This window comes from Mus pahari, chromosome 7 (genome assembly GCF_900095145.1).
Source record: "Mus pahari chromosome 7, PAHARI_EIJ_v1.1, whole genome shotgun sequence".
Taxonomy (NCBI): Eukaryota; Metazoa; Chordata; class Mammalia; order Rodentia; family Muridae; genus Mus; species Mus pahari.
Genome location: NC_034596.1, coordinates 78,794,692 through 78,821,472, shown reverse-complemented (window position 1 = coordinate 78,821,472; position 26,781 = coordinate 78,794,692). Strand labels below are relative to the sequence as shown.

General features: G+C 43.3%; 1 protein-coding gene across 2 annotated transcripts in view; it reads right to left on the bottom strand.

Moving 5' to 3' along the window:
• Psen1 (presenilin 1) overlaps positions 1 to 21,679 on the bottom strand; it is a 46,072-nt gene extending 24,393 nt beyond the window's left edge. The window contains exons 1-3 of one of the 2 annotated variants that reach the window (XM_021201691.2): positions 21,539 to 21,679; positions 9,898 to 9,964; positions 9,662 to 9,801 (exon numbers count right to left, since the gene is read on the bottom strand). In XM_021201691.2, the coding sequence (XP_021057350.1) occupies positions 9,662 to 9,748 (87 nt within the window). In that variant the 5' untranslated portion in view covers positions 9,749 to 9,801; positions 9,898 to 9,964; positions 21,539 to 21,679. Of the gene's footprint in view, positions 1 to 9,661; positions 9,802 to 9,897; positions 9,965 to 21,170; positions 21,318 to 21,538 lie in introns of those variants that run through there. The other variant, XM_029540779.1, reaches the window with a different exon arrangement.
• Positions 21,680 to 26,781: the final 5,102 nt, after the last annotated feature.

Genomic DNA, 26,781 nt, shown 5'->3' with positions numbered 1-26,781 from the left:
TGTGTGTGTGTGTGTGTGTGTGTGTGTGTGTGTGTGTGTGTGTATGTGTGTCTGTCTGTCTGTCTGTCTCTATTACTTCCTGCTTCAGCCACTCTGCCTGTATGCTGCCATGCTTCCCTGACATGATGGGTGATGGGTGATTGTCTATGCTGCCCCTGGAAGAATGAACCCAAATACAGCCCTCCTATAATTTGCCTTGGTCATGGTGTTTTATCATAGCAACAGAAAAGTCCCTAAGGCACTGTCCCACAAGTAATCGGGAGACTTCTACTGTATCCCAGAAACTCTGCAGTAGCAATACTGAAATCAGTAAGCTCTGGACTCTGAGCTGGGTGTGGCGGGCACACCTACAATTCTCAGTATTCAGGGAGTTGAGGCAGGAAAAATGCAAGTTTGAAGACAACGTGGCAATCCCAGGTCTCAGAATAAAATTTTAAAAAGGGTATGTAGCTCAGTGGTAAAGCATTACCTACCATGAGCAAGGCCTTCGGTTCAAACTGCAGTCTCAGCTGGGTGTGGTGGCGCACGCCTTTAATCCTGGCACTTGGGAGGCAGAGGCAGGTGGATTTCTGAGTTCGAGGCCAGCCTGGTCTACAGAGTGAGTTCCAAGATAGACAGCCAGGGCTACACAGAGAAACCCTGTCTTGAAAAAACAAACAAACAAACAAAAACAAAAAACAAAAAAAACTGCAGTCCCTCAGAAAGGGTCCTGGCTCTAGAAACTCTGCTCTTTTAAAAAGTTCCTTCTAGGGACAGGTTATAAAAAACTTTATTTGCCCTATCAAGGACTTGCGACTCTATCCTGTGAGCAATACAAAGTCATAAAGACTAAAGCACACCCATACACACACACACACACACACACACACACACACACACACACACACACACACCAGAAATAAACTAGGCTTCTATTTTTCCAGAGAAGGACGTGATCGAGTCAACAGCTGAAACTGTGCCGTCTGCGTTTAGCAATACAATTCTAACTAAATGTTGAATTAATGTTATATAGGCGTGACTTTCTTAGTGCCACAGCCCTGGCATCTGTCTGTATGAACAGTTAATTAGGCCAGAATAGATCAAGCACTCACTCCTACACTGGATATTCTGGTTTGTACACAGCATGACCCCACCCTGCCCTGTCCTAAGCTGAAAATGGTCTAGGAATGCGTGGCTTCCTAATCGGTGTGAATGGTTTTCTCTCACACAGGTCTCACACTCACTCACTCTTTCTCTTAGCCCGTACTTAGTCTTTGTGTTTTCAACTTTTAGAAGGTTCAACGTATTTTAAAGGTTAAATGATTTTAAAGAAAGAAAGTATGAAAAAGTGTACAACAGTTTCTCATTTTCTTCTTAAAGTTGAAGGTCCCCTGCTCAGGACCTGCTGTCTCTTCCGAGTGCTACTGAGTTGAGCTGGAACCCAGAGCCCCCTCTAAACAAGGCTGTGCTTCTGCTCCTGCACCCAGAGGTTGACACACCAAAACGAAGACATCTTCTTTTCCTTTTAACAACTTGAGACAGTCTTGTTACTCTGTCCTCCAAGCTAGTCCTGAACTTATGCCCAATCCTATCTCAGCCTCTGAAGGAGCTGAGACTATAGGTCCTGTGTCCCTGTCCCTGTCTCTTCATGTTTCTATTTCTTAGCTTTCTAGGCAGTCACACAGCCACTGTATACATTCACTGTGCTTACTTGCCTGATCTTTAACTGTGGAAATCTAATTTGCTTCCAACCTTTTGCCTTACAAACAACGCTGCAAGGAAGGCCTCCTTAGTCACTTAGAGACACATACTTACCCAACACAGTCATAGAGCAAGTTCTCTGAGGAATAACTACTGAATCAAGGTATATTTGAAATTCTATTACATTTGCCAACCTGCCCTCATTTCTGAGAGATTGCACCAGTTTAATGTTTTTTGCCAGTGTAGGAAATTGTTAACGTCACCACACCCTTGCCAACTCATGGAAGCTAATGCCTGGATTTCTTACCAATCTGATAGGTGAGATACAAAGTCTCAGTGTAATTTTAATTTTTACTAAACACTTAGGGCTCTTGCATAGGAGACAGGTTTAGTTCCTAGAACTTTCATGGTAGCTCAGAACTACCTGTAAACTCCAGTTTCAGGAGATCCAGCACCCTCTTCTGACCTCCTGCATGAATGTGGCATACATTTACTCTCACATGTTCACACACATATACATAAAAAAAAAAACTTAAAAAAATTAAACTATATTTGTGTCTTTTGCCATTCCCCGGTTATATAAACTTGTTTCAGTTTCTCAGTACTGATTACTGCATTTGCTACAGTGTGTGTGTGTGTGTGTGTGTGTGTGTGTGTGTGTGTGTGTGTGTGTGGCCTGAATGTCAGTCACTTGAACACGGGTCACTGGGAGCCAGGAATTAAGCAGTGAAGTGAGACAGACAAGGTCCTGGACTTCTGAGCTACTCGGGAGGCAAGGGATACAAATAAGCACAATTACTACAGTCTGGGGCCATTCTGCAAAGAATAAACAGGTAGCAAAGGGAAATCTGGGCTGTGATTACTTTTGGACAGTACGGCAAAGTCACCAGAAGCCAAGCCAGGTGGTGAGAAAGATTTAAGGGCTCACTGAACAGTAAAGCTACGAACTCAGTGTCTTAGGGTCCTCTAAACCCCGCACCTGCAAAGAAGCTTCCAGCCTGCTCAGATCCCAGGAGGGATCTGTAAGCCCTTGGAGTATATTATTAGGACTGTTTATAGATGCCTTGGGACACACCAGCAACATAGACTGTGATCTATGAGGAGGACAGAGTTAGCTTGGCCCCTTAAGGGGGTAGAAAACTAAGGCCAACCCTGTTTGTATGGACCATTAACAGTAAAAACCTTGGCCACTGAGGCTTGAGTTTGCTCCCCTGTTTGAAAATACTACAAGCATGTTGACACATGCTATAGCCAGGAGAATTAAGCAGTGTCTGCATAAATCCATTGGAATCTCAAGCAGGGGTCCTCTGTCCTGCCTGATGTGCCACCTTCTATTATCAATGATAATCTGTATTCTCTCTTTTTTTTAAACATATGTATTTATTATATGGGAATACATTGTAGCTGTCTTCAGACACTCCAGAAGAGGGTGTCAGATCTCATTATGGATGGTTGTGAGCCACCATGTGGTGGCTGGGATTTGAACTCAGGACCTTTGGAAGAGCAGTCAATGCTCTTAACCGCTGAGCCATCTCTCCAGCCCTTTTTGGTTTTTCGAGACAGGGTTTCTTTGTGTAGACCTGGCTGATTTGGAACTCACTCTGTAGACCAGACTGGCCTTGCACTCAGAAATCCGCCTGCCTCTGCCTCACAAGTGCTGGGATTAAAGGCGTGCGCCACCACTGCCTGGCAATAATCTGCATTCTTTCACTGCAATCAACTGTAACAGCGAACACTATAGTTTTCTTGAGGTCTATGAGGCCTTCCACTGAATTACAGAACCAAGAATAGTCTAGGGACCCCTGCCTCAAATGTCTTGTACTCTTGAAATTACAAAACAGGGCTAAGAGAGATTAAAGAACAGAAGCAAAACAAACAACTACACCACCACCAAAGTCCATCAAAGGAATGAGCAGCAAAGAACAGAGAATCTACAAATGCAAGAAACTTCGCAAATTCTATCTGGAACATATCAAAGCTTATCTCACTGCTAGGATAGCCACCATCAAAAAACACCCCTTCAAAAGACAGGTTGGATGTACCTCAGTCTACAGGACTTGCCAAGTTAGAGATGCAGCTCTAGGAAAATAAAGAGGAAGTGACAAGCGGTGATGTGAAGAAACTATGGCCCTCGTACTTTGTTTTCTGGTACATAAAATGATACAACCACTAAGGAGAGCAGCACGTGTATTCCTGAGGTAGGTGGGGTTAGCCATGGTGGCATAGTCCTATATTCCCAGCACTCAGGTTATTGAGGTAGGAGGTCATTAAGTTTGGAGCAAACCAAAACCCCGCTCAAAATAATTAAAAATAGCATATAATCTAGTGATCCCATTTTGAGTGTATTTACTAAATTACTAAATTGCAAAGAGGATCTCCAAGAGAAGTGTGCACAGCCATATTCACAGAAGCACATTATCCTTCATAGCCAGGAAGAGGCAGAAGTCTAACCCAAATGTCCACTGACAATGGATACCAAAAAATGCATTATAAATATGCACTAGAGAATTCCTCAGCCTTGAAGAGCTCCTAGGCAGACACGGTGGTGCACACCTGTAGTCCTGGCTGTGCTGGAGAGAAGACAGGAGGGAGCAGGAAGGAAAACAATGCGACAAGAAATCCTGTCATACGATGATATGGGGGACTCTTGAGAGCACCACACTGAGTGAAGTAAACAAACCAGGAGAAGGCAAAATCTAAGAAACAGAAAAGATAACTGTCATCGTGCAGGTGGGCAGGGCGGTTCAATGGTTCTAGAGCACACAGTGAATGTGGTTAATCGTAAACTATGAGGTACAAAGTGGTTAAGATGAGTCAGGCGGTGGTGGCATGTCCTTTAATCCTGGCAACAGGGAGGCAGAGGATCTCTGTAAGTCTGAGGCCAGCCTGGTCTATAGAGTGAGTTCCAGGGCAGCCAAAACTACAGAGAAACCCTGTCTCGAAAAACAAAAACAAACAAAATCAAACAACAACAACCAAAATGGATGAGATGGTAACTTTAAACTTTGTGGTATTTACCACAATCAAGAATTTTAGTTAAAAGACCTAAATAAATATAGAATTAAACTATTCATGGAATGGAAGGCCAGCATTATGAAAATATCAGTTCCACAAATCCTCTACACAACACAGGAAGGGAATCAATGCAATCACAAAGTGCCAGCTGACCTTTCAAAAGAAAGGTTTGCAAACTGATTGGAAAAAACCTCTAAGGGCTTAAATATACAAAGTAAATAGACCAGTAGACCTTGAACTCAGAGACCTGCTTCCTGTCTCCTGGTGTTGGGACTAAAGATGTGTATCACCAGGCCCAACTATTTTACAACGAACCAAAACCAAAATAACAACCACCTTGTTAAACAGTGAGACCAAGACTTAACATACAATTACAGGAATAGCAGGAACGTGTTGCTGGTACAAGCACTAACTGATCAGTGGGACAGGATTGAGGCCAGATCTGTGAACCAGTGTGTGCCAGGGCACAAAGACTCTTTACTGCAAACGACAGTCTCCTTCAAACGAAATGCTCATCAAGGATATCCACAGAGAAACAAACTCTGACCCATACTGTGTTACATACACAAAATCAACTTAAAACAGACCACAGATCTAAATGAAAGCTGTCTTTGAGCCTGGGTTTTGAGCTGGGCTTGCTCCAGCTTCCCTTATAAGTTGAGATTACAAGTGTGTGTCATGATACCCAATAATAGATAAATTATAAAGCATAAAACTACAAGGAAAAAAGATTTGGAAAGAAACTTAAAAAACAGGATAAGATTTCATAGATAATAACACAAAAAAAGAAACCCCACATTTCCAAGAGAAAAAATGACAAAAAGGACTTCATTGATATTCAATGATTTGCAAAGTGTATGTATTATAACTTACATATCCAGAACATAAAGAGTTCTCACAATTTGAAAATGGGCTGCACACTGTACCAGACATCTCACCAGAGAAGGTTCATCAGTGTGATAAACAAAAACAGCCAACACCACTGCTCATTAGAGATATGCAAATTAAAGCCTCCAGGAAATGCTAGCACATACATTCTAAAGGTCTGAAAGCTTAGGACTGACCCGTTGAGGGCTGACAAGTGTTGGGTGGCTGTGACACATACAGTAATCCAAGAATGCAGTTATACAACCAATTTGGAAAACTGGTAGTATTTCAAGAAGCTCACCACGGCCTGCAATACTGGGTTATGTTCTACTCTTAGGCATTTACCCATAATAAATGAGTACAAGACCATTTGAAGTTTTGTAACTGAATATCCACAGAACCTTATTGGTAATATGTCAAATTGGAACCCTCCCAAATATTGAAACATGGAACTGGCCAAAGAACTATGGCATAAGCATATAATGGGCAGAAATAAAAAGAGACTACTGACACAACATCCATCAATTTCAAAATAATTATGCTAATTAAAGAAGCCAGACAAAAAGGTCTGTAAGATTCTATTTAATTTTGAGTGAGCCTCAACGTTGATGGCTGAGCCATCTCTCCAGCCCAGCATGGCTCTATTTATATAACTTCTGGAAGAGTAACCCCAGAGGGAGGTGACAAAAAGACCTGAGGGTGGTTGCTAGGGGTAGGGAAAGGCATGGGGACAGCACAATGGGAACATGGGCAACTTGGGGGTAATGAGGCCTGCTCTTTTGTTCACTACGATGGATCTTATGAATTTTTACGAGTATTTATGCATGTTATAAGTTATCGCATTGAGCCAGAAGTGGTGGTGCACACCTTTAATCCCAGTGCTTGGGAGGTAGGTGGGTCTCTGTGAGTTCGAGGCCAGCCTGGTCTACAGAGTGAGTTCTGTGAGTTCCAGGACAGATAGGACTGTTACATAGAGAAACCTTATCTTAAAAAAAAAAAAAAAAAAAAAAAAAATCATCACTTTGAATACTCTATGTATAGTTAACCATATGGCAATTATTCCACAATGAAGCCATTCTCAAAGACTGTCAGCGAGGTACAGTAGCACATGCTTTTACTTTCTGGTTGAGGCAGGAAGATCTTGAAATTGAGGCCAGTCTGGGCAATTCAACAAGGCCCCATTAAAATAAACTGGGCCTAGTAGCAGTCAACCATCATGCCAACATTTGGGAAGCTAAGGCAGATGGGTCAGGAGTCCAGTCTAAACTACACAGCAGAATGGACTCTCTTTTAAAATAAACAAAATGAAGTTTAAGTATCTTTTAAAAGGAGTTTTAAAATAAGCTTTGAGTTCTAATATAGCCAGGGCTACATAAAGAGACCCTATCTCAGAAAACAAAAAAGAAAAAAAGTGTTTAAAAACCATTAAAATGAGTTGATACTAAAAATACTGGGTTTCCAAAATTAAAAATCTTACGAACTACTAAAATGGTTTAGAGATAGTATTATTTTAAGAGAAATTAAAGCCAGAAGTTTTTCACAGGCATGGTAGCCGTGCCTATATCTGAACACATGGGAGACTGAGGTAAGAGGATGATGGTAAGATAAAAGCCAACGTGAGCTACATGGCAGGTTCCAGGACAGCCATGGTTACCAGAACCCTGTGGAAACAATGTAAAGAGAGCAAGCAGTAAACTTTCCTATGGAAGAAGAAGGTCCAACAGCGGCAGCAGCCTGCGCCGAAGTTCTGAGTGCGGCGCACTCATTCTCAGTAATTACCACTAGGCAGCCATGCATGCCCCTTGTGGCTGGAGAGAGAGCTCAGGGGTTAAGAGCTCTCACCAGGGTTCAGGTCCCAGCACCCACATCAGATTTCACTCCAATCTAGGCGATGTGATGCTCTCTTCTGTCATACAGACAAACGTGTAAGCTGACCTCAAACTCACAGAAATCCACCTGCCTCTGTGGCCCGAGTATTAGGATTAAAGTCATGCATCATCGCTTCCATTCCTCATTAGAAAATCTTTTAAAAAACAGAAACATTAGGGCTGGAGAGATGGCTCAGGGGTTAAGAGCACTGACTACTCTTCCAGAGGTCCTGAGTTCAATTCCCAGCAACCACATGGTGGCTCATCATCTGCAATGACATCTGGTATCCTCTTCCCGTGTGTCTGAAGATAACAACAGTGTATTCACATACATAATAAATAAATAAATCTTTAAAAAAAAAAGAGTCACACAGAAAAATCTTAATAAAAATTGCCTTATATGCCAAATAATGCAGTCTCCAACTTTAATAAAGTTGGGTATTTTTTTGCTACACTCTAGAGCAGTGGTTCTCAAGCTGTGGATCTGGACCCCTTTGGGGGTCAGACAATCTTTTCACAGGGATCACACATCAGATATCCTGCATATCCAATATTTACGTTATGATTCATAACAGCAGCAGAATTACAGTTAGGAAGTAGAAATGAAAATAATGTTCTGGTTGGGGTCATGACGACATGAAGAGCTGCTGTATTAAAGGACTCCAGCGTTAGGAAAGCTGAGGACCACTGCTTTACATGCTTAGAACATTATACAATAACAGTTTTAGAAATCTTTGGGTCTTAAAAAAACATCAGCTATCAACATCAAGTCCCTTTACCATAAGTAAGATTAATGCATAACAGCCCAAGATAAGAAACTATTTTCTGGACTCCTGCAGCCTGTGGTTGCACCTGCTAAAGAGGTTAAAAAGACATGGTAAAGACAAGGGATCTGTGGGACAAAGGATGATTTACATGGTCTCCACTATGTCACCTAACAACATATAATGGTGCTTAAACTTACATGAGACTGCCAACTAAGTACAACTTGGTTAGTCTTTTCCAAAATTATTTCAATTTATTATACTTGTGGTAGGGGTAACCAGCTTAGTCTTGATCCTACTTGTTCAGGATTATAACAGTTCTAAAACTCAAAGTCCTACATTCTAGTCGCAGGCTCCTCCAAACTCCTGGTCCTCCCAAAACATTTAAGTTAGGAGAGTACTGAGATTATTTAGTAAATTATCTACAATTTCCTGATGGGAAAGTGAGGAACTCTAAATCTTCAGAGTACAAAGAAAGTCTTAAGGCTCAATCTTTTTTTTTTGTTTGTTTTTTGTTTTTTGTTTTTTCGAGACAGAGTTTCTCTGTGTAGCCCTGGCTGTCCTGGAACTCACTTTGTAGACCAGGCTGGCCTCGAACTCAGAAATCCGCCTGTCTCTGCCTCCGGAGTGCTGGGATTAAAGGCGTGCGCCACCATGCCCAGCTTAAGGCTCAATCTTGATACACACACACACACCTCAGAGAGCAGAAGACATCCTCTAGAGCTGGAGTTAACAGGCAGTTGTGAGCCACCTCATATGGATCTATCTTGGGTCCTCTGGAAGAACAGGAATTGCTTTGAACCCCTGAGCGATCTCTCAGGGCCCCCCTAATCCTCACTTGTGACTTGCCTTTAATGACAGCTTTCACTAGCACGTGCACACCACCTAAGGCAGGCTTGCAGACCTGAGACTGGCCTTGTCAAGGTTTCCCTCCATCCTGGTTGTACCTCAGAAAATTCTACCAATTCCTTAGACAGCTCCTAGGCCTGCTGTGGAGTCTGCCTCCAGTCAGTAGTGCTTAGCTAACATGGGTACAACAGACAGATTTAGTGTGTGTGGTCTGTGAAGAGTTTGTGTATATACCCTGTATCCCACCTCTCTCCTGAACTCACAACAGTTTACCTTGCATTGTATAATCACTGTCACTAAATACTTACTGAGCACTGTCAGAAACTGGCTGGCACCAGAAAACGCAATACAATGCACTCACTTCCTCCTAGAGAAGAGTACGAGCAAGACAGATAACGGGGAGCATGCGGTCCTTACATATCAGGAAGATGGACAAAGTTTCAGCTGGGGTGATATGAGGATAAGTTCCCCCGCAGAACAGAATAAAACAAAAGCAGTTTGGGGTCCCCTAGCACCAAGGCTGACATTTCTCCTCAGCTTAACATTTAACAAGAAAAGACATTCGGCAAAGTAGAGCAAGGCTGCCCCGGCCTCAGCAGCGGCCCGCACTGACACTACCTGGCTCCGGACGGCGCTGCTGGAGTGGCTGTCCTCAGACATCTGTGCATTCTGGAAGTAGGACAAAGGTGCGGGTATCTCTGTCATTAGAGCAGCTGGACAGAAATACCTTTTCAAAGAAAACAAAGCCTCTTACGATTCTGAAAAGGGAAAAACAAAACAGGACTTTATGCTTTAAGATGGCTACGTTTGTTGTTTTTAAACTCTCTCACGAATTTCATTCTGGAAGAACAAACCTTTCTCTCATGTGTTCTCCTCCAAGCTGCCCAAGGTCCTCGAAGGGCTGCTGTCTTGTGTTGGTTCCTGGATTAAGAATAAAATAGAATTTCATCAAGCCACTCATAATTAGTCAAATCCACTCGTACCTGTTGGGATTCAGACCCGGGACAAACAGCTGAGGTGCATATTTTAGATACCAAGACAAGAACTGACCTCCAGGTTCTCCCAGCATCCCTCAGTCCCTACCCTGGCTTCCGGTCCCCAAGAGGTTCTCTCCTACATAATCCAAACATTTTGGTCTCTTTCTGCCCCCTCTCCATTTTCTCTCTCCCTTGTGCACATGTTCTTTCTCTTTCTCTCCCTCCTCCCCTGTCTCCCTCCCCACTTTGGGACCAGTGAGCCCACCCGAGAGCTTCTACCACTAAACCTGCCTTAATAGACTTTAACCAGGCTTGAATTGGCTCACTTCACCAGTGGAGAAATAACTTATCATCTGGTGCCCCAGCCACATGAGAATAGGGGACCACTCCTATCCCCCATCTTTCTCTGCCCCTGAAGCAGCAGACTTTGGACTCCAGGAATAACCACCTCCCAGCAGCCTTGGAGCCAGGGAGCCTTGGGTTCAAAGACATTTGACCTGAGGCTAATCCCCCAACCCCAACTGTACAACCCCAGGCTATGTGCAGGACGATGTACAATGGAGCCTTTGGTCCCAGGCAAAGCCTAAAAGAATGGGTGCCACCGCATCTAAAATTGAAAATTTTATCCAAATTGGTCGCAACTCCCTAAGTCCAATTCTTGGGAATGGCATTCTCACCTGCCCCTTGACCACAACAGTTTCAGCAGCTGACCACCTCCCCACAGCTCCAGAGGCCGCCCAGCCCCGCCCCCAACCCACAGCCCCCTGGCAACAGTGATGGTAGGGAGCAGACTGCTACTTTTAAATCACCCGCTGCCAGAAAGATTACAAAGTGGTTGCCATCTTTACCATGGGATAAAGAGGGTGGAACCATGGCTTCACCACCATCTTGATTAAGGACAAGAACATGGCTGGCAGATACCCCTGGGTTCTAGAAAACAAAATAAAACAAAAACAACCAAACTAAACCAAATCAAACTAACCAAACACAAACTACCTTGCTGGGTGCCCTGACAACCAAACCTTGTAACATAATAATAACACACTTGGTATTAATTTTAGAGATATTAAATTGTTAACACTTGTTAAAACTTGGGCTTTGTATTCTGAAACTTATACTCTATCTCGTCACTTTTTTAAAGGTTCTTTATTTTAACGTTGCAGGTACAGTGTAGAGCAGATAACCTCAAACTTTATCTACCCACCTGCATATATTTTCAAGGCTAAGCCTAAGACGGATAACGAGAAACAAGCGAAGCGTGTCTAGTCAGATATACTTCTGGTAGACAGGTGGTCCTCAGGTACTCAGAGATCTGCTAAATATGGCATTTAAGATGCTTAAATATACCACGACAGACAGAGATTTCTAAAATACAGCAGTGCCCTGCTCCAAGGTCTCTAAGATAAGGGCTCAACAACGAAGGACTCCACCTGGATTGTGGATACACCAACCATATTCACCACAGTACCTTGACCCCTGTCAGGACACTGCCTGAAACGTGGATAAAAGACAATTATCCCATGTTGCCTAAGGCAAGGTTAGGGTGGTCTCTCATGTTCCTTCTCCACAGAGGGCCAGAGGGGCAAAGACGCCCTCTGTTCTCAGAACCATTGACAGCCACAGGAACCTAGTGGAGTAACTGTCTAGGCAATGGATAAGTCTGTCATTTTAATTGAGTCTTAGGCTATTTAAATTACACTTCCTGCTTACTCAGGTAAAATTTGTCCTTCTCAGGTCTCTGAGGGGTTTAACTAAAGGAACTCATTTTACAGTGACTGTTCCAAGTGATCAACCACCATATCTAGTTGTTCCAGCATCCTGCCAACTCCAAGTGTTTCCTGGAACCTGAATCCAGAACAGCTCTGAAAAGCAGCAGCTACCCAAAGGTGCTTCACCTAGGCCATCATGTTGCTAGCCCCAAATGGTCCCACAACCTGGACAGCAGGTAAAGCCACCTGCTCTCCCCAAACCTGACCAACAGCCACCAGAATGATGCACCCTGTCAGCAGGAAACAGACATAGAGGATTACATGCCCCTTACTCATTTATTATCAGCAAAAGGCTGAGATGTTGGGGTTCAGTCCCGGATCAAAGTGCTAAGATGCGTATTTTACATACCAAAGCAGACCTGGCCTCCAGGTTCTCCCAGCATCCCTCCTCAGTCCCTTACCTGGCAGACCCAACCCTCTACCCTGAACTTTCTAGCCAGGGAGCTGGACTTTCCCTTCCCCAGAAGTTCTTTCCTGTATAATCCAAATATTTTGTTCTCTCCCCTGTCTCCTTCACCTCTCTGCATTTTCTCTCTCCCTGCCTACATGCAAACCCTTTCTCTTGCCCCTCCCCATGATGACTTCCCTGCCTTGTTCCTTGCCCCAAGGTGACTTGTTCCTTGAGACCAATCTGCCCAAGAGTGGCTTCCCAATAAACCTTTCTTTACATACATTAATTCTGCTTGAATTGGCTCATTTCACTGGCAGAGGACCAACCAAATATCTGCAAGCCAGAGACATGGGTTAACTCACCAGACATGACCTTTGGCTGACAGACTTACTTTTTAAGGGTATGGCAATGAGACCCCTAGCACTGAGAACTGGATCAAAGGTGTGCGCCACCACCACCTGGCTCACAGTGGTTCCTAAAGTGAAGTACTCGGTTTCCTGGAGAACTCTTTTTTTTTTTTTTTGGGGGGGGGGGGGTTCAAGGCAGGGTTTCTCTGTGTAGTCCTGGCTGTCCTGGAACTCTGTAGACCAGGCTGGCCTCGAACTCAGAAATCCGCCTGCCTCTGCCTCCCAAGTGCACCACCACGCCCGGCTCCTGGAGAACTCTTAAGAACTACTCACAACTAATTACCCAAGGGCAGGACAAAGGTGAGCACAGGGCTGAGACCACTGTAAACAGTCTTTCATATTCATCTTTCTCCTTCCCTCCATGCAAAATTTAAACAGAAAGTGAGAATACCTGAGTAACGTACTAGTCTCACTTTACCCATCCATTTACAATAAAATCAGTGGCTGGGCCTTGCCTTTAATCCAAGCACTCACAGCAGCCTAGCTTCACAAGACCCTGTCTCAAAAAACAAGGAAGTCAACCATCTTACCCTGTCTGGCATCAAAGGATCCAAACCCACATACAGGATTCTGTGCAAAACACCGTTCCTGCCTCTAGGAGCTTACAGCAATGCCGATAGGTTATATTACACCTGTTTTATTACTAGCAAAACTACTGCTTACAAAGTTACAAGACCTTTAACATCAATGCTCCCACTATAAAAGGAAACCTGAGATTTTGCACAGACAGTCCTAGCATTTATTTTAAACAGGTAAGCTACAATGGGTGGGACTGTGTCCGTTCAGTCGTTTCAGGCTCACATAGTCTGTTTAGCCATTATAAGGAACCACATTGGGGGGTTCTGGGACAAATCCTCTAAGAACCACCAATAACACAGCCATCACTTTAGCATGCTCCCAATGCTATTTTCAAAGTTCTTTTCATAATCATTATTCTGTTTGACTCTTTTAAAAAGTTCCCATGAAGCCGGACAGTGGTGGTACCCACTTTTAATCTCAGCACTCGGGAGGCAGAGGCAGCTGGATTTCTGAGTTTGAGGCCAGCCTGGTCTACAAAGTGAGTTCCAGGACAGTCAAGGCTACACAGAGAAACCCTGTCTTGAAAAACCAAAAAAGTTCCCATGAAAGCTGGGTGATACACCCCCTTAATCCCATCACTAACAGAGGCAGACAGATCTCTTGAGTTTTGAATCAGTCTGGGCTACACAGAGAAACCCTGCCTAACAATAACAGGCAAAACAACCAAACATACCATACACACACACACACTCCAAAATTTTATTCCTGTACTGGCTGGTGTGTGTGTGTGTGTGTGTGTGTGTGTGTGTGAGTGTGTGTGTGTCAAGGTAGGTGGTGCCATGCCATGCCTGGGTAGGTGATCCTGGGTTCTGTAAGGAAGCAGGCTGAGCAAACCATGTAAGTCAAGCCAGTAAGCAGCATCCCTCCATTGCCTCTGCATAAGCTCCTGCCTCCAGGTTCCTGCCCTGCTTGACCTCCTGTCCTGACTTCCTCCAATGATGGAATATGATCTGGCAGTATAACCAAATAAACCCTTTCTCCCCAACTTGTTTTTTTTGTGTGTGTTTTTGTCCGCAGTAGTAGAAACCCTAGTACCATTCCCTGGAGGGTAGAGGGTGGAGGGTGGGGGGTGGGGGTGTTGCAGTTGGCTCAGTGGTTAAAGGGCACTTGCTGTTCTTGCAGAGGACCCAGGTTTGCTACCCAGCACCCACATGGTGGCTCATAATCATTCATAACTCCTGTTTCAGGGCATCTTGTGTCTTTTTCTGATCTCCACAGGCACCAGGCACACAGATGTGTTACATTTATGCACACAGGCAAAACACTTATACACATAAAATAAATCTACAAAAATGTCTGAAAGTAAATAAAAATTCTCATGAAGGGACAACTCTCTTTTGAATTCCCTATCCCCTGTTCCAGGGAGTTCTTTCCTTACCTTTCAAACCCCTTACCCCCCAAAAAAATTCTCTAGAAGACTCTGCATTTGAATGTCATAAACATCAAGGTGGTGGCAAATCTGCCTGTGGAGGGTTAAGGGGCAAATGAGTAACAACCCCAATCCAGATCCCAGGCGGTGAGGACGCTCAGCCAGGGCTCCTCTGGTCACTCAGAGAAATCACATGATTCCCAGGAAGAGCCTGATGGACTATGTTCAGAAGGAATAAGCCCGGAAGCAGAAGTAGGCCATGGCCAAGTCATGGAACAAGCAGACACTCCTGGTACAAAGAAAGCAGACCAAACGGGGTTGATTCGGATCCAACAACAGCTGAAACCATCGATGGAAAAGGTCAATGCCCCACTGCCCAGGCAGCATGGCAGAAGACACTTGCAAAGTTGATAACATTCTCGGCTGAGCGCTATGAACACCAGAAGCCAGTAGCTGAGAAGGGACCTGGCTGGCAGAGGGAGGAGGGAAAGGGATGTAGATCTTGGTGCTTTCTTTTCTGGACAGCCACTGAAGACGGACACATGACAGCACCTTCCTGACATCTAGCTCCTCTCTCTCAGACACTTGTGTGGAGATGAGGAGGCCAAAAGGGACAAGAGTAAAAAAAACCAAAATGCTCACTAACAATCAGACCCAACGAGACTAACTAATGTCCAGAGTGGCTTACTTGACATGACCAGTCTATACATTTACCCAAGACAATGAGCAGGCTACCTCTTACTTATTCAAATTGGACCTCATACAAATAGCTCAGAAGGTAAGGCCAGGTAATGTGTCTCTTGACTGCTATAAACAAAGACACTATTACCTTTTAAGGACACTACCTGTTTCTGCCCACAATGTATTTTCTTTACTAGAACTTTCCTATCAGTTCTGATCTGATAAACGCTTCTCTGCTTTGGGGTTGTTCCAAGCACAACAATTTGGGCAGTCAGACAAAGGAAAGAGAAGTCATTGTTTTGATGAGCAATGACAATTTCTATCAGACAAAGACTAGGAACTGGGATGCAGCCCTGTGGCAGAGTGCTTGCGCAGCATGTGCAGACCCTGGGATCCATCCTTAGTATCGGGAAACCAAAAGTAGATATACAAGAGGAGGAAAAGCCATAGCCTATGAGTAATCTCACAGCTTAGATGTGCTTCACAGAGAAGCCTATGCAGGGTCTGGAGAGATGGCTCAGTGGTTAAAGTGCTTACTATGCAATGTGAGGACTGGATATACGATTCCTCAGAACATACCTAAATACTGGGTGGGTCTGGTGGCTTGTCTCTCATTCCAGAACACAGAGGCAAAAACTGGGGATTCCCCAAAGCAAGCTGGCTGGCCAGACAAGCTCTATTAGTGAGCTCTGGGTTTGACTAAGACCATAGCTCAGTGAAGGAAGTGGAGAGTGATCCAGAAAGACTCTACAAGTCAGCCTCCAGCACACATCCATGTACACACACCCACATAGAGGAGGAAAAAATAAAATCCAGCTAGAAAACCTTCTCCCAACATCAGAACTTCTAAAACTTCTCAGGAGTAATATTTAAAGTTTCAGAATAGGTTCCTAAAAGAAATTCCCATTCACTAAAGCACCCACAGCATTGGAGATGTAGCTTGGTTCATAGAGTACTTGTTTAGCACACCCAAACCCTGGGTTCAACCTCCTTATACATAAACCAGTATGGTTTGGACACTTGTAATTCCACCACTTAGAAGAATGTAGGCAGGAGTCAGAAGTTCATTCATCTTTGCCTACAGAGTAAATCTGAAGCTAGCCTGAGCTACAAGAGATCCTAATTGAAATTCAAACAATTTTAAAGGAAAGAAACAAACACAAAAAAGGCACTTTGTAGCCGGGAGTGGTGGCGCACGCCTTTAACCCAGCACTCGGGAGGCAGAGGCAGGCAGATTTCTAAGTTCGAGGCCAGTCTGGTCTACAGAGTGAGTTCCAGGACAGCCAGGGCTACACAGAGAAACACTATCTCAAACTCCCTCACCACCACCCCCCCCCCAAAAAAAAAAAAAAAACCCAACAGGTACTTTCTCCCATCTCACTATACACTGAACTCATTTTCTAACTTTTGAGACAAATGTAAACAAAACTGATACACTACAAAAACATCTTCAGTGAGACATAAGCATGGCTTTATCACCACAAAGGGCTTGTGGTGGAATGTCCCTAAGCCACTTACCCAGCTTCTACCACTTTAAAAACTACTAAAATTATTTTTTGCTATATATAAATGGCTGTTGTGCTAAAAAGCTTTCAAAGTGTGAGGAAGGAAATAAATAAATCAATAGTTTTCAAGCTCTTGATTTATTTACCTACAAAAGTGGCTAGTGCTGCCATGGCCTGAAGTGAGGGCCCCATTTCCTGGCTTTAAGTGGGGAGGAGTTAAGAATCAGACTAGACACAGACATATAGTCTAAGAAAAAGTTTATTAGCAATGCATATACTCCAAAGAGAGAGCTGAGTGGCCTACAAGACAAGGCAGGAGGAGCAGAACAGTGGGTTCTGTTCTGAGCTACAGATTTAAAGACTTCGTGATCAAAGTTTAGGAGGTGGGTGGCATATTCACGGTGACATGGCTCTTTATCCCACGAAGTGATGTTCTGGCTCTAAGAGGACAAGAGTTATCAAGATCCAGCTTTTCTTTTTTTATTCCCTCATCTCTCTTCCCTTTGGGCCTGCTGAAAGCCCCATGATCTCAAGGTTGCCTGGCAAAACAAACTAAAGCTTTATCATGAAAGCTGGGGCAGGGTATCACAGCTGACAGGCAGGCTGCGCAAACAGGCTGCTCCTCTCTTTCCAGGACCCTCCACACCCTCCCGCGCCACATGCAGCTTTTCCTACTCATCTCCCTGATAGGGAGCCCAAATTCTGATTAGAGTTTGAATTTTGATTTACTTATTTTGGTTGGTAGAAAGCAAATAACTAGGAAAGTGTCCTACCACTAAGTCATCTGTCTCCTTGGCTGGCTGGCTGTTTGGGACAGGGTCTCAGTATGTGACCCTGGCTGGGTAGCAATTTGCTATGAAAATCACGCTGGTTTCAAACTCAGAGATCCCGTCTACTTCTGCCTCCCACGCGCTGTGATTAAAGGTATGCCCTGGTATTTCTACGTTTATGGAGACAGGTCTTGCAGATGCTTGTACTTGAGGTCCTCCTGCTTCCGACTCCTGAGTGCTAGGATTACAAAGTGCGTACCATCAAACTCTGTTCTACTTGGGTTTCTAAAAATCACAGTGAATGTAAGCAAACCCTAAACTGTATTCCAGAACTTGACTTCGGAATACCCAAGACAGACTCATGATCTATAAGGCATAGAGAGCGAATCATTCCCCCAGCCCTACAAGATATTTTCTGAAAGTAACAGAACTAAAAAGAGCAAGGGCAGTGATATGTCCTATCGAGGGCGGTTTGTTCCCTCTTTCCATCCCACTCCACCTCTGCGAACCGTCTGTGGTAGCTACAATTATTATTCAGTAAATAGTCTCTCCTTCCCCCAGTCTCCCCAAGGGAAGAATGGTTACCCTTCATATCTTCTAATTCAGGATCCTTGGATTCGATCGATGGTAGACTGAAAACAATTGGCACGTAGGTTTCATTGTTCTTCATAATCAACACAACATAAGGCTTATTTACGCAGCATTTACATTAGTAGGTATTATAATTGAGAGATGATTTAAAGTACACCGGAGGATTTATAAATAATAGATTTATTTTTGGTTCATATTTTTTCTTCAGTGTTAGGAATCAAGCAAGGTCTCTGAATATAACTACATTCTTACCCCCAAATACTACTGTTAAATGTAAGGACTGGAGCACCCTCAGATTTTGGAAGTCCTAGAACCAATCCCCTGAGATTGCTTTTTGGCCTCTTTCTGGGTGACATCCATCACCTATTCTAAGTCTTTATGTGAGCTCCTATACTATGCCTTTGTCAATGCAACCTTAGCCGATGGACATTGGCAGAAACAAGCCAGGCTTGTGCAGCTGCCCTTGCCTTGAGAAGACAGTGGCGTGGTTTAAAAGGCTTTGTCCCCTCAACCTGGGCCCCATGATAAGATGCTCAAATCAAAATGGTCCCAGCTGAGCCACATTCCACCCTGAAGCAGAGCCCTGAGTGAACTTAAGTACTCTAAGCTGTGAGGTTTGGAGCTCTGCTATGGAGACTTACTGCTGCAACTTATTTCAAAACAATGGTAAAACTGGCTGGCTCACAAAACACAATGAACATGAGCTAAAATCAGCTCAGAATTTATTTCAAACCTTCAGGATTAACTGTATTTAGAATATGGATTTTCTTTTGGATTTTGTCAAGGCAGTATAATGCGAATAGTACAAGAGCCTTAGAATCACAAGAGTAAAATCCATCTAGGTCTATGGTGAAACACACCAACAGTCTCAAAGTATATCAGGACAGTAGGATCTAGGGAGTTAGCTCAGTGGGTAAAAGCGCTTGCTGTCAAAAGGAGCAGAGCTCACATTCCCAACATCACATCTGAGTCAGGCATAGTTCCTGCACCTACAGTCCCAGCACTGGGAGGTGGAGACAAGAGGCTCCCAGGAGACTGACAGACAGCCCACCTAGCTGAAACAGCTTCAGGCTCAATAAAGAGACTGTGCCTTAAAAATAAGGTTGATGCTCATGAGCATGTGCAACACGAATCTGACAACCAGAATTCAGTCCCAGCACCCACATATCGTAGACAAGAAGGATTCCATAAAGTGATCATGTGTATTATGACATCTGTGTATTATGGCGCACATGCTCCCACACATACAATTAAGTTTTTAAAAATTAAGCTGGGTGTGGTGGCAGATCTCTGTGAGCTTCAGGCCAGCCTGGTCTACATAGTGAATTCCAGGACAGTCAAGGCTACACAGACAGTCCCTGTCTTCACAAAAACCAAGCAAAACAAACAAACAAACAAAAATTAAATAAAAAGGCCCAGGGGGCGGGGGAAGGGAACTCTCGAGATGGCTCAGACAGTAAAGATACTTGTCTCACATACCCGGAGACCTAAGGTCAGTACCCAGTATTAATATAAAGGTGGAAAGAGAGAACTAACTCCATACTTCCGAATATTACCATGGAAGCCCCCCAACCCTGCACACAAAAAACATTTTTTTTAAAAGTAAGGACAATGGAGAAAAGCACCCACTCTCCTTCTCTGGCCTCTGAATTTGCAAGCACATAGGCAAAGATTTTAGCTTTGCATATAAAGTAGAGGTGTACACACATACATATCACACCCACAGAACATAGTCTTTATCTGTACTGTCTACCTAGACAGCATATACACAGACTACAGGCTCTCCTAGGTTCAGATCGGGTGGATGAATTTCCTCTACTCTTACATCATTCACCATCTCTGTTATCGAGGCTGGTCGTGATTTTCTTGCTCAGCCTTCCGAGAAGCTGGGACTCCAAAAGCTCGGCCTATACCTGGAAACTATAAAGACTCCGCCCAGAGTTCTTCTATTTTAATAATTCTGTAAGGAAGTTATTTTATTGTGAGTCAACTTTCTGTGGAAATGGATGGAATACAAGTATTATTTTAATTAAAATGAATATTTACATCTAATTAACTTGCATAAATTCTTTCTGCTTTCACTCAAACAGGGAACTGGAAAAGACATCTGTAAACCAAATAAGAATTCTTGGAGCAGCAAATAGGAATCAGGTTTCTTTTAGACAAAACACTGTGCCAGGTGCTGGGGATACTGTAGAGTCAGGGGTTGCTTCTGGTCACTGAAGAGCCTCCTAACTATCTAGGGAAGACATGTTAATTTGACACTGATTACCTGTTAAAATGAAACTGTTAGCTACACTGGATTAACAAATTATTAAGACTAACTTCAACTGCTTCTTGTTACCTTTAACAATGTGTCTGTGGGAACATTTAAAACTAGTATTTGTAGTTCACGCTCATCTTTCAAGGGTACAATGGTACAGAGAGCCTTCTAAAACACCACCAGGCCTTTCATTCCTAATCGCTGACAATGCTCCCTGAAGCTTCCGTCTTCCTCTGCTTCTGTGACACTGCACTATTGTGGTTTCTGCATTCATCCTCCTCAATGGCCTCCCTCTACCTGGCTCTTTGTTGAGTTCCCTAAATGTCCACCCAGTTCGCTGCTCCAACATCAATCAGGAAATCTACTTAAGTGACCCATGTTTACAGTTTATAGCTCTGACCTCAGGCCATCTTCGCCCGCTGTCACTTAAAAAGTGGTATTTCCAAACCACTTCCTAACTTCCTTATTTGCTCTCATTCTCCAAACTTGAACCCAGTCAATCTTATGCTTTAGTTGTACAGATCGCCTGTCCTTCTCCCGTTTCTTCTACGTTTCTGTGACTGGAACTCTCATTTCTCCTAGTTATGTAAAAAGTTTATCTCAATTGTCTTATGCACTCCGTCCTCCACTACCAGGCGGATGTGCCTGAAGCAAACCTGTTCGCGGCAGTGCCACATTTGAAAACGAGAAAGGGAAGAACTAGCAAACACTAAAGCGTCAAACACACATGCATCATGACAGTTCTGAAGAAAGAACAAGCGCTATACGACTCTTCGCCTGTCAAGAGAGACACTGAGAAGTTAGCCCCGAGTGCCACTCACTCACTTCTGGACTATGACACACTCGGGGGCCCGAGACGCGGAGTTTCACCAGTTGTTCAAGCCGACCCAGCCTAGGGCGCTTCCTCTATCTCTAGCTCCACTCCGATCCGCGAGGCCACCCCCGACGCCAGGCACCTGCTCCCGACCGCCCGGGGAAGCCAGCACTTCCGGGGTACCAAAGCTCGGAAAGGGCTGCTCTCAGCCAGGTCCCGGCCGGGTTCCTCGATCTCCGCCCGCCCGGACCCCGCCCCTCATCCCTAGAGACGCCCGCTGCGCGCCCCTCGGAGACACAGGCCCGGACCCCCGGCGGGCAGGCGACGGTGAACACGACCAGCAGAGACACCCTCCGCCCCGCACACCCTGGGCACGCACCTTTCTCTCCGCGCCCTGGCGGCCGGCTCGCAGCCTAGGTTTCCGCCTTAGCTGCCGCTGTTTTGTTTCCGACGAACACTCGCGGCCCACAGAGCAGGTCGTCCTAGGCCCCGCCCTAGAGGTCTCACCCGTGTCGCAACTTCCGGCCTCGGCGACGTTGGCCCCTAAATCCGGGAGGGGACGGAGCTTCCGGCGGCGCGCGCAGGCCGCGAGGGCTGGATGCTGGAGCTGGCCTAATTCACTCGCGTAGATTTAAGTATGTGTGCGACCTGAGGCCTCTCTAGGGTTTGAGGCGAGTCTGGCGTTCTCCCAGTCGACAAGTGACATTTTCCCTTGTTTTTGGTTGAGACTGCGATTCGTGCGTTGTAGGAAAGGATGGCCTGGAACCTATTTATTCGGTTTCCATGTGTGTGGGGGGGGGAGGGGGCACCGTGCCTTTCTTTGTAGTGACATTTTAAAAACAACACTTCCCATTTGTCCACAGTACTTATTTGAACAGTTCCTCAAAACGGATATAATTTACTGTTTGTACCCTCAATAAACCAAAGCGATTGGTGGGTAAACAGAACCAGAGAAATATCCTACTAGTCTAGGTTCTGAGTCTGGAAGTCTTCCCGAATGACAAGCTAATGGAAAGCAGAGAATGTTTCCTATCTTGATGTTTACGTCGCTCAGATTTTCCTTAATCGGAGAGACAATTATCAACAGCACACTACACAATTCACTTAGGCAAAAAACAATAGAGAAGGGCTGGTAAGATGGCTCAGTGGGTAAGAGCACCCGACTGCTCTTCCAAAGGTTAGGAGTTCAAATCCCAGCAACCACATGGTGACTCATAACCATCCTTAACAAGACCTGACTCCCTCTTCTGGAGTGTCTGAAGACAGCTACAGTGTACTTACATATAATAAATAAATCTTAAAAAAAAAAAAAAAAAGAGAAACTATTCATAATCCCAAATACCCAGAAAACGGCCAATGTGCTTAAGGAGCACACACGAGGAACTAGGTTCTACTCCCAGTAGAGATAAACACATCGGGATGGAATTGTATCTGTAATCACAATAATCAGGAGGAGATGGGGGCAGGACAGTGAGTTGAAACCGGACTGGGATTCCTAGTAAATTACAGGTCAAACAGGGATACACTGGGTCAAATTTCCTTTTTTCTATTTCCCAGAAGGGCTCGTTCTAAATAGTAGAGCATCCAATCCCCATTTTCTCCCCAGCATTCTCAACCCTACTTCAAAACACTCAGACTTCACTATTTTCATGCATAAAATCTTCATACTTTTCCGCCAGCGGAACGGCAGCTGGGAGGAGACATAGCATACACCCTAGTTCCATGCCCTGGGGTAGTTTTCCCTCAATCATTTACTTATACGGGAAGGATGCGGAAAACGATAGACGGCACAGAACAAGCTCAATACACTTGCTAAACAAGCATAGACTAAAAGCCATCTGAAAACTCCATTAATTGTGATCTATTTGGTAGAATGGCAAGTGCTGTAAACTATACAGAGAAGCAATTTCGACATAAACATTTTTGTGCAAAGAGATTCGTGGAGTACTGGTATATATTAAAAAATCTCAATGTCCTACAACAAATCATAGTTCACCTAGGATATAAAACTCATGAAAGCTATGTGCAAGAGAATTGTCTACTGGACAAAAAAGGCAGTTGTATTTACACTCAGTGCTCCAACAGAGTCTTGTAAAAAGTACGCCAACCCTCGAATGGGAGGGGGGACAGGAACGGAGCAGACTACAGAGACTTCTGTTTTCTATATTCCTTTTTAGGGATATAAACACCCTACACACATTTCATAAAAGACATGGGAAGACTGACACCAGGGAAGGGCAAAGGTGATTAAACATTAACCACCAGTGAATATCAAATAGACAGCCAATGTTTAGAGTGCCAAGAGAAGCTAATGTATCCCACTCAGGCACCCATGGAAATAGTGAGGCACACACACTTCTAACCATTTGAATAAGATCTGAGACATTACATTTGAAAGGCACATATTAAATAATTTTCTATTTTTTCAATGTAATGTAGCATTGAGGGTCTAGAAACACTAAAACCTAAGAATGACCAAACAGTGCCAAAGAATACTGAGAATCTCTTCAGTGTGGCATTTATTTTCCCCATTATTCAAAACCTGGCAACAGGAAGCAGATGAGAAAACCCAGTAGCAACTAATGAGGAGAACCAGGAAATGTCCTAGACCTGAAAGGACTAATTAGGAGAGGGAGGGACCTGCAAGGCGAGGCTAGGAATGAAGTCACTAGAAGCCAGGACCTAGTCAATCAGGCCAGTCATTTACTACCAATGACTCCAAGGTAAGTGACATTTGCATATGATCAGAATTCACTTTTGCTCACAGAAACACTTAATATGATTTCCTACAGAATTACCCATCTTTCAATGAAAAATTTGCCTTTATTTAGAACATCGCTTAGAAATCAAAGTACGTCTCCTCAGTTTCTAATTTCCTCATTTTGGTAATTGGGTACAACTACCATAAAGCTGTCAGGAAAAATAAAAGCTGTTGAACTATTCATTTTTCCTTTTCTTATCAAAAAAGGTACTGAGTGTGCTAGAGAGAATGCCTAGCAGTTTAGAGGTCTGACTGCTCTCTCTTCCAGAGGTCCTGAGTTCAATCCCCAGCAAGCACACGGTGGCTCACAACCATCTGTAATGGGGTCTGATGCCCTCTTCTGGTGTGTATTCATATGCATAATATAAATCTTTAAAAAAGAAAAAAGGAATCCGAGTATTGTCTGACTTGTTTCTTAGTATTTTGGAAGTGAAGGCAAAATACTGAGTTCTACAACTGGGCTTCAAGGGCAGACAGGTGCCTAAATAAAGCCCGGGAGAGACAGAAGCAGGGAGGGAAAGGACACGCAAGGACTTCAATGGAATTAATCTCTGTGAGAAGTAGACTTAAAATGGAAAGGTTCTAGCTGTGGGGGGGTGCCTGCCTCTAATCCCAGCACCCACAAAAGCAGAGACAGGAGGATCTCTGTGAGTTCAAGGTCACACTGCTATAATAAGATGTTTCAAGACTGCCAGAGCAAAACTCTCCCTTACAAAGAAAAAGAAAAAAAGAGGGTTTGGCTACTACACAATTCTTATAAAGGCTATCAGTCCAACTAATGAGTAATGTAGCATGTAATTTAAAAAACATTGCTTGAGAAAAATGTTTTCATTCTTGTTTTTAATCATTTATTTTGCAGGTATTCTACTATTTTTAAATTGGTCACTTTAAGACTCACAGGGAAGGTAAAGGAATTACACCTAGTCTCTCAAAAATAAAAGCAAATTTAAAAAAAGGTAGGTTAAATCTTTGAATTAAAGAAGGCATGCTCTCAAAAGCAAACATATAAAGGTGAACTAAAACCAGAAAAACCTGTAACCATTCTGACATAAAAATCTTTATTCTGGGGCTGGTGAGATGGCTCAGTGGGTAAGAGCACCTGACTGCTCTTCCAAAGGTCCAGAGTTCAAATCCCAGCAACCACATGGTGGCTCATAACCATTCCTAACAAGATCTGATGCCCTCTTCTGGAGTGTCTGAAGACAGCTACAGTGTACTTACATATAATAAATAAATAAATCTTTAAAAAAAAAAATCTTTATTCTGTAGTCATAGACCTCCATACCAAGTTGGATATACAAACCTCATAAACACTAGATGCCTGCTTATATGTATTTGCCATTTTATTTTCTTCAATGTAGTTTAAAAAATACAGAGATCTATTTTGGCTCAAGCTGTGTTAATCCACCAGTGCTATTAATACCAGAGTATTTAAAATTTTACTGTGAAAAAATATTACTTGTTATTACATAATTTATAGTACATAGAACTACACAAAACAAACACTATGCTAGTTCAAATAAACATTTAAAGAACAACCTCAGGAGATAGGTGGGGTAGGGCTTAGAATATCTGCAGTATTCTAGGGCACTGTTTTGGAGGTTATTTTGATGCTCACTAGAAGAAATTGTGCATACCTAAATCTTTTTCTCAAGCATCACAACACTTGTACATTTGTAACCCAACACTTTGGATTGCATTGGAAGGAAGCAGTCTGTGATATAATAAGTTCTAGGACAGCCTGAACTAATATGAAAAGCTGCCTCAAGAAATATAACAATGCTATTTTCTTTAAAAGCCTGGTAGTTATAAAAGTTCAGTTATTGCCTACCCTACTTAATCACTTAGGAATTTTAACAAGACAGAGCAGCTGACAAAGGTGCCCATTAAAATGTGAGAAAAAACTGTCATGAACATTGTAACTATTCTTTTTCCTAACATACTTAAAATTTATTCTGGAATCAAATAAGGAAAAAACATTTTAATTTTAAGACCTTCATATGTTTTTATCACTTGAATGAGCAGATCAACCCAATGTAAAACCTAACAGGAAAGAATGCATAGATCTATGAAAACTGATAATTATATACAAGTAAGGTTTCAGTGAAAAAATTTATTTGCCTCGCTGGGCATGGTGGCGCATGTCTTTAATCTGCACTAGGGAGGCAAAAGCAGGAGGATCTTTGAGTTCAAGGCCAGACTGGTCTACAGAGTGAGTTCCAGGACAGCCAGGGCTACACAGAGAAAACCCTGTCTCGTTTAAAAAAAAAAAAAGAAAAAAAAAGAAAATCTACTTGAAAGTATACAGAACTATTAATTTTACCACCTTTTCTGCAACACAAATGACCATCCCAGCTCTGCGGAAATGGTGTATGACTTGAAAGGGAGGTGCTTTACAGTATAAGGTATACTCCTAAAAGATATCATCTCTAGTTTTTACAGGTATCTGAGACTAGTAAGATAAAGTAAATCTGCTTGAATAAAACTGTATGTTAACATTAGCTAACAAAAAAAAAAAAAAAAAAAAAAAAAATTGCATGGGCCAGTAGCTGGTGGCACGATTTGAATCCCAGCACCTGGAAGCGGAGGTAGGTAGCTCTCTATAAATTCGAAGCCATCCTGGTCTACAGAAGGAGTTCCAGGACAGTCAGGGCTCTGTTACACACAGAAACCGTTTCAAAAACCCAAATCAAAGCTAACCCAAAACAAACAGATGAACAAAAACCCTTGCACAGGGTCAAAGCAAAAAAAAAAAAAAAGTTCCACGTGTTTCAAAGACAGCAAAACAAACTGTTTAAACAAGGTCGTGGTGTGGTGGTTGAATGAATCTGAAAAAAAAAGTTTATAAATTTATAATTAGC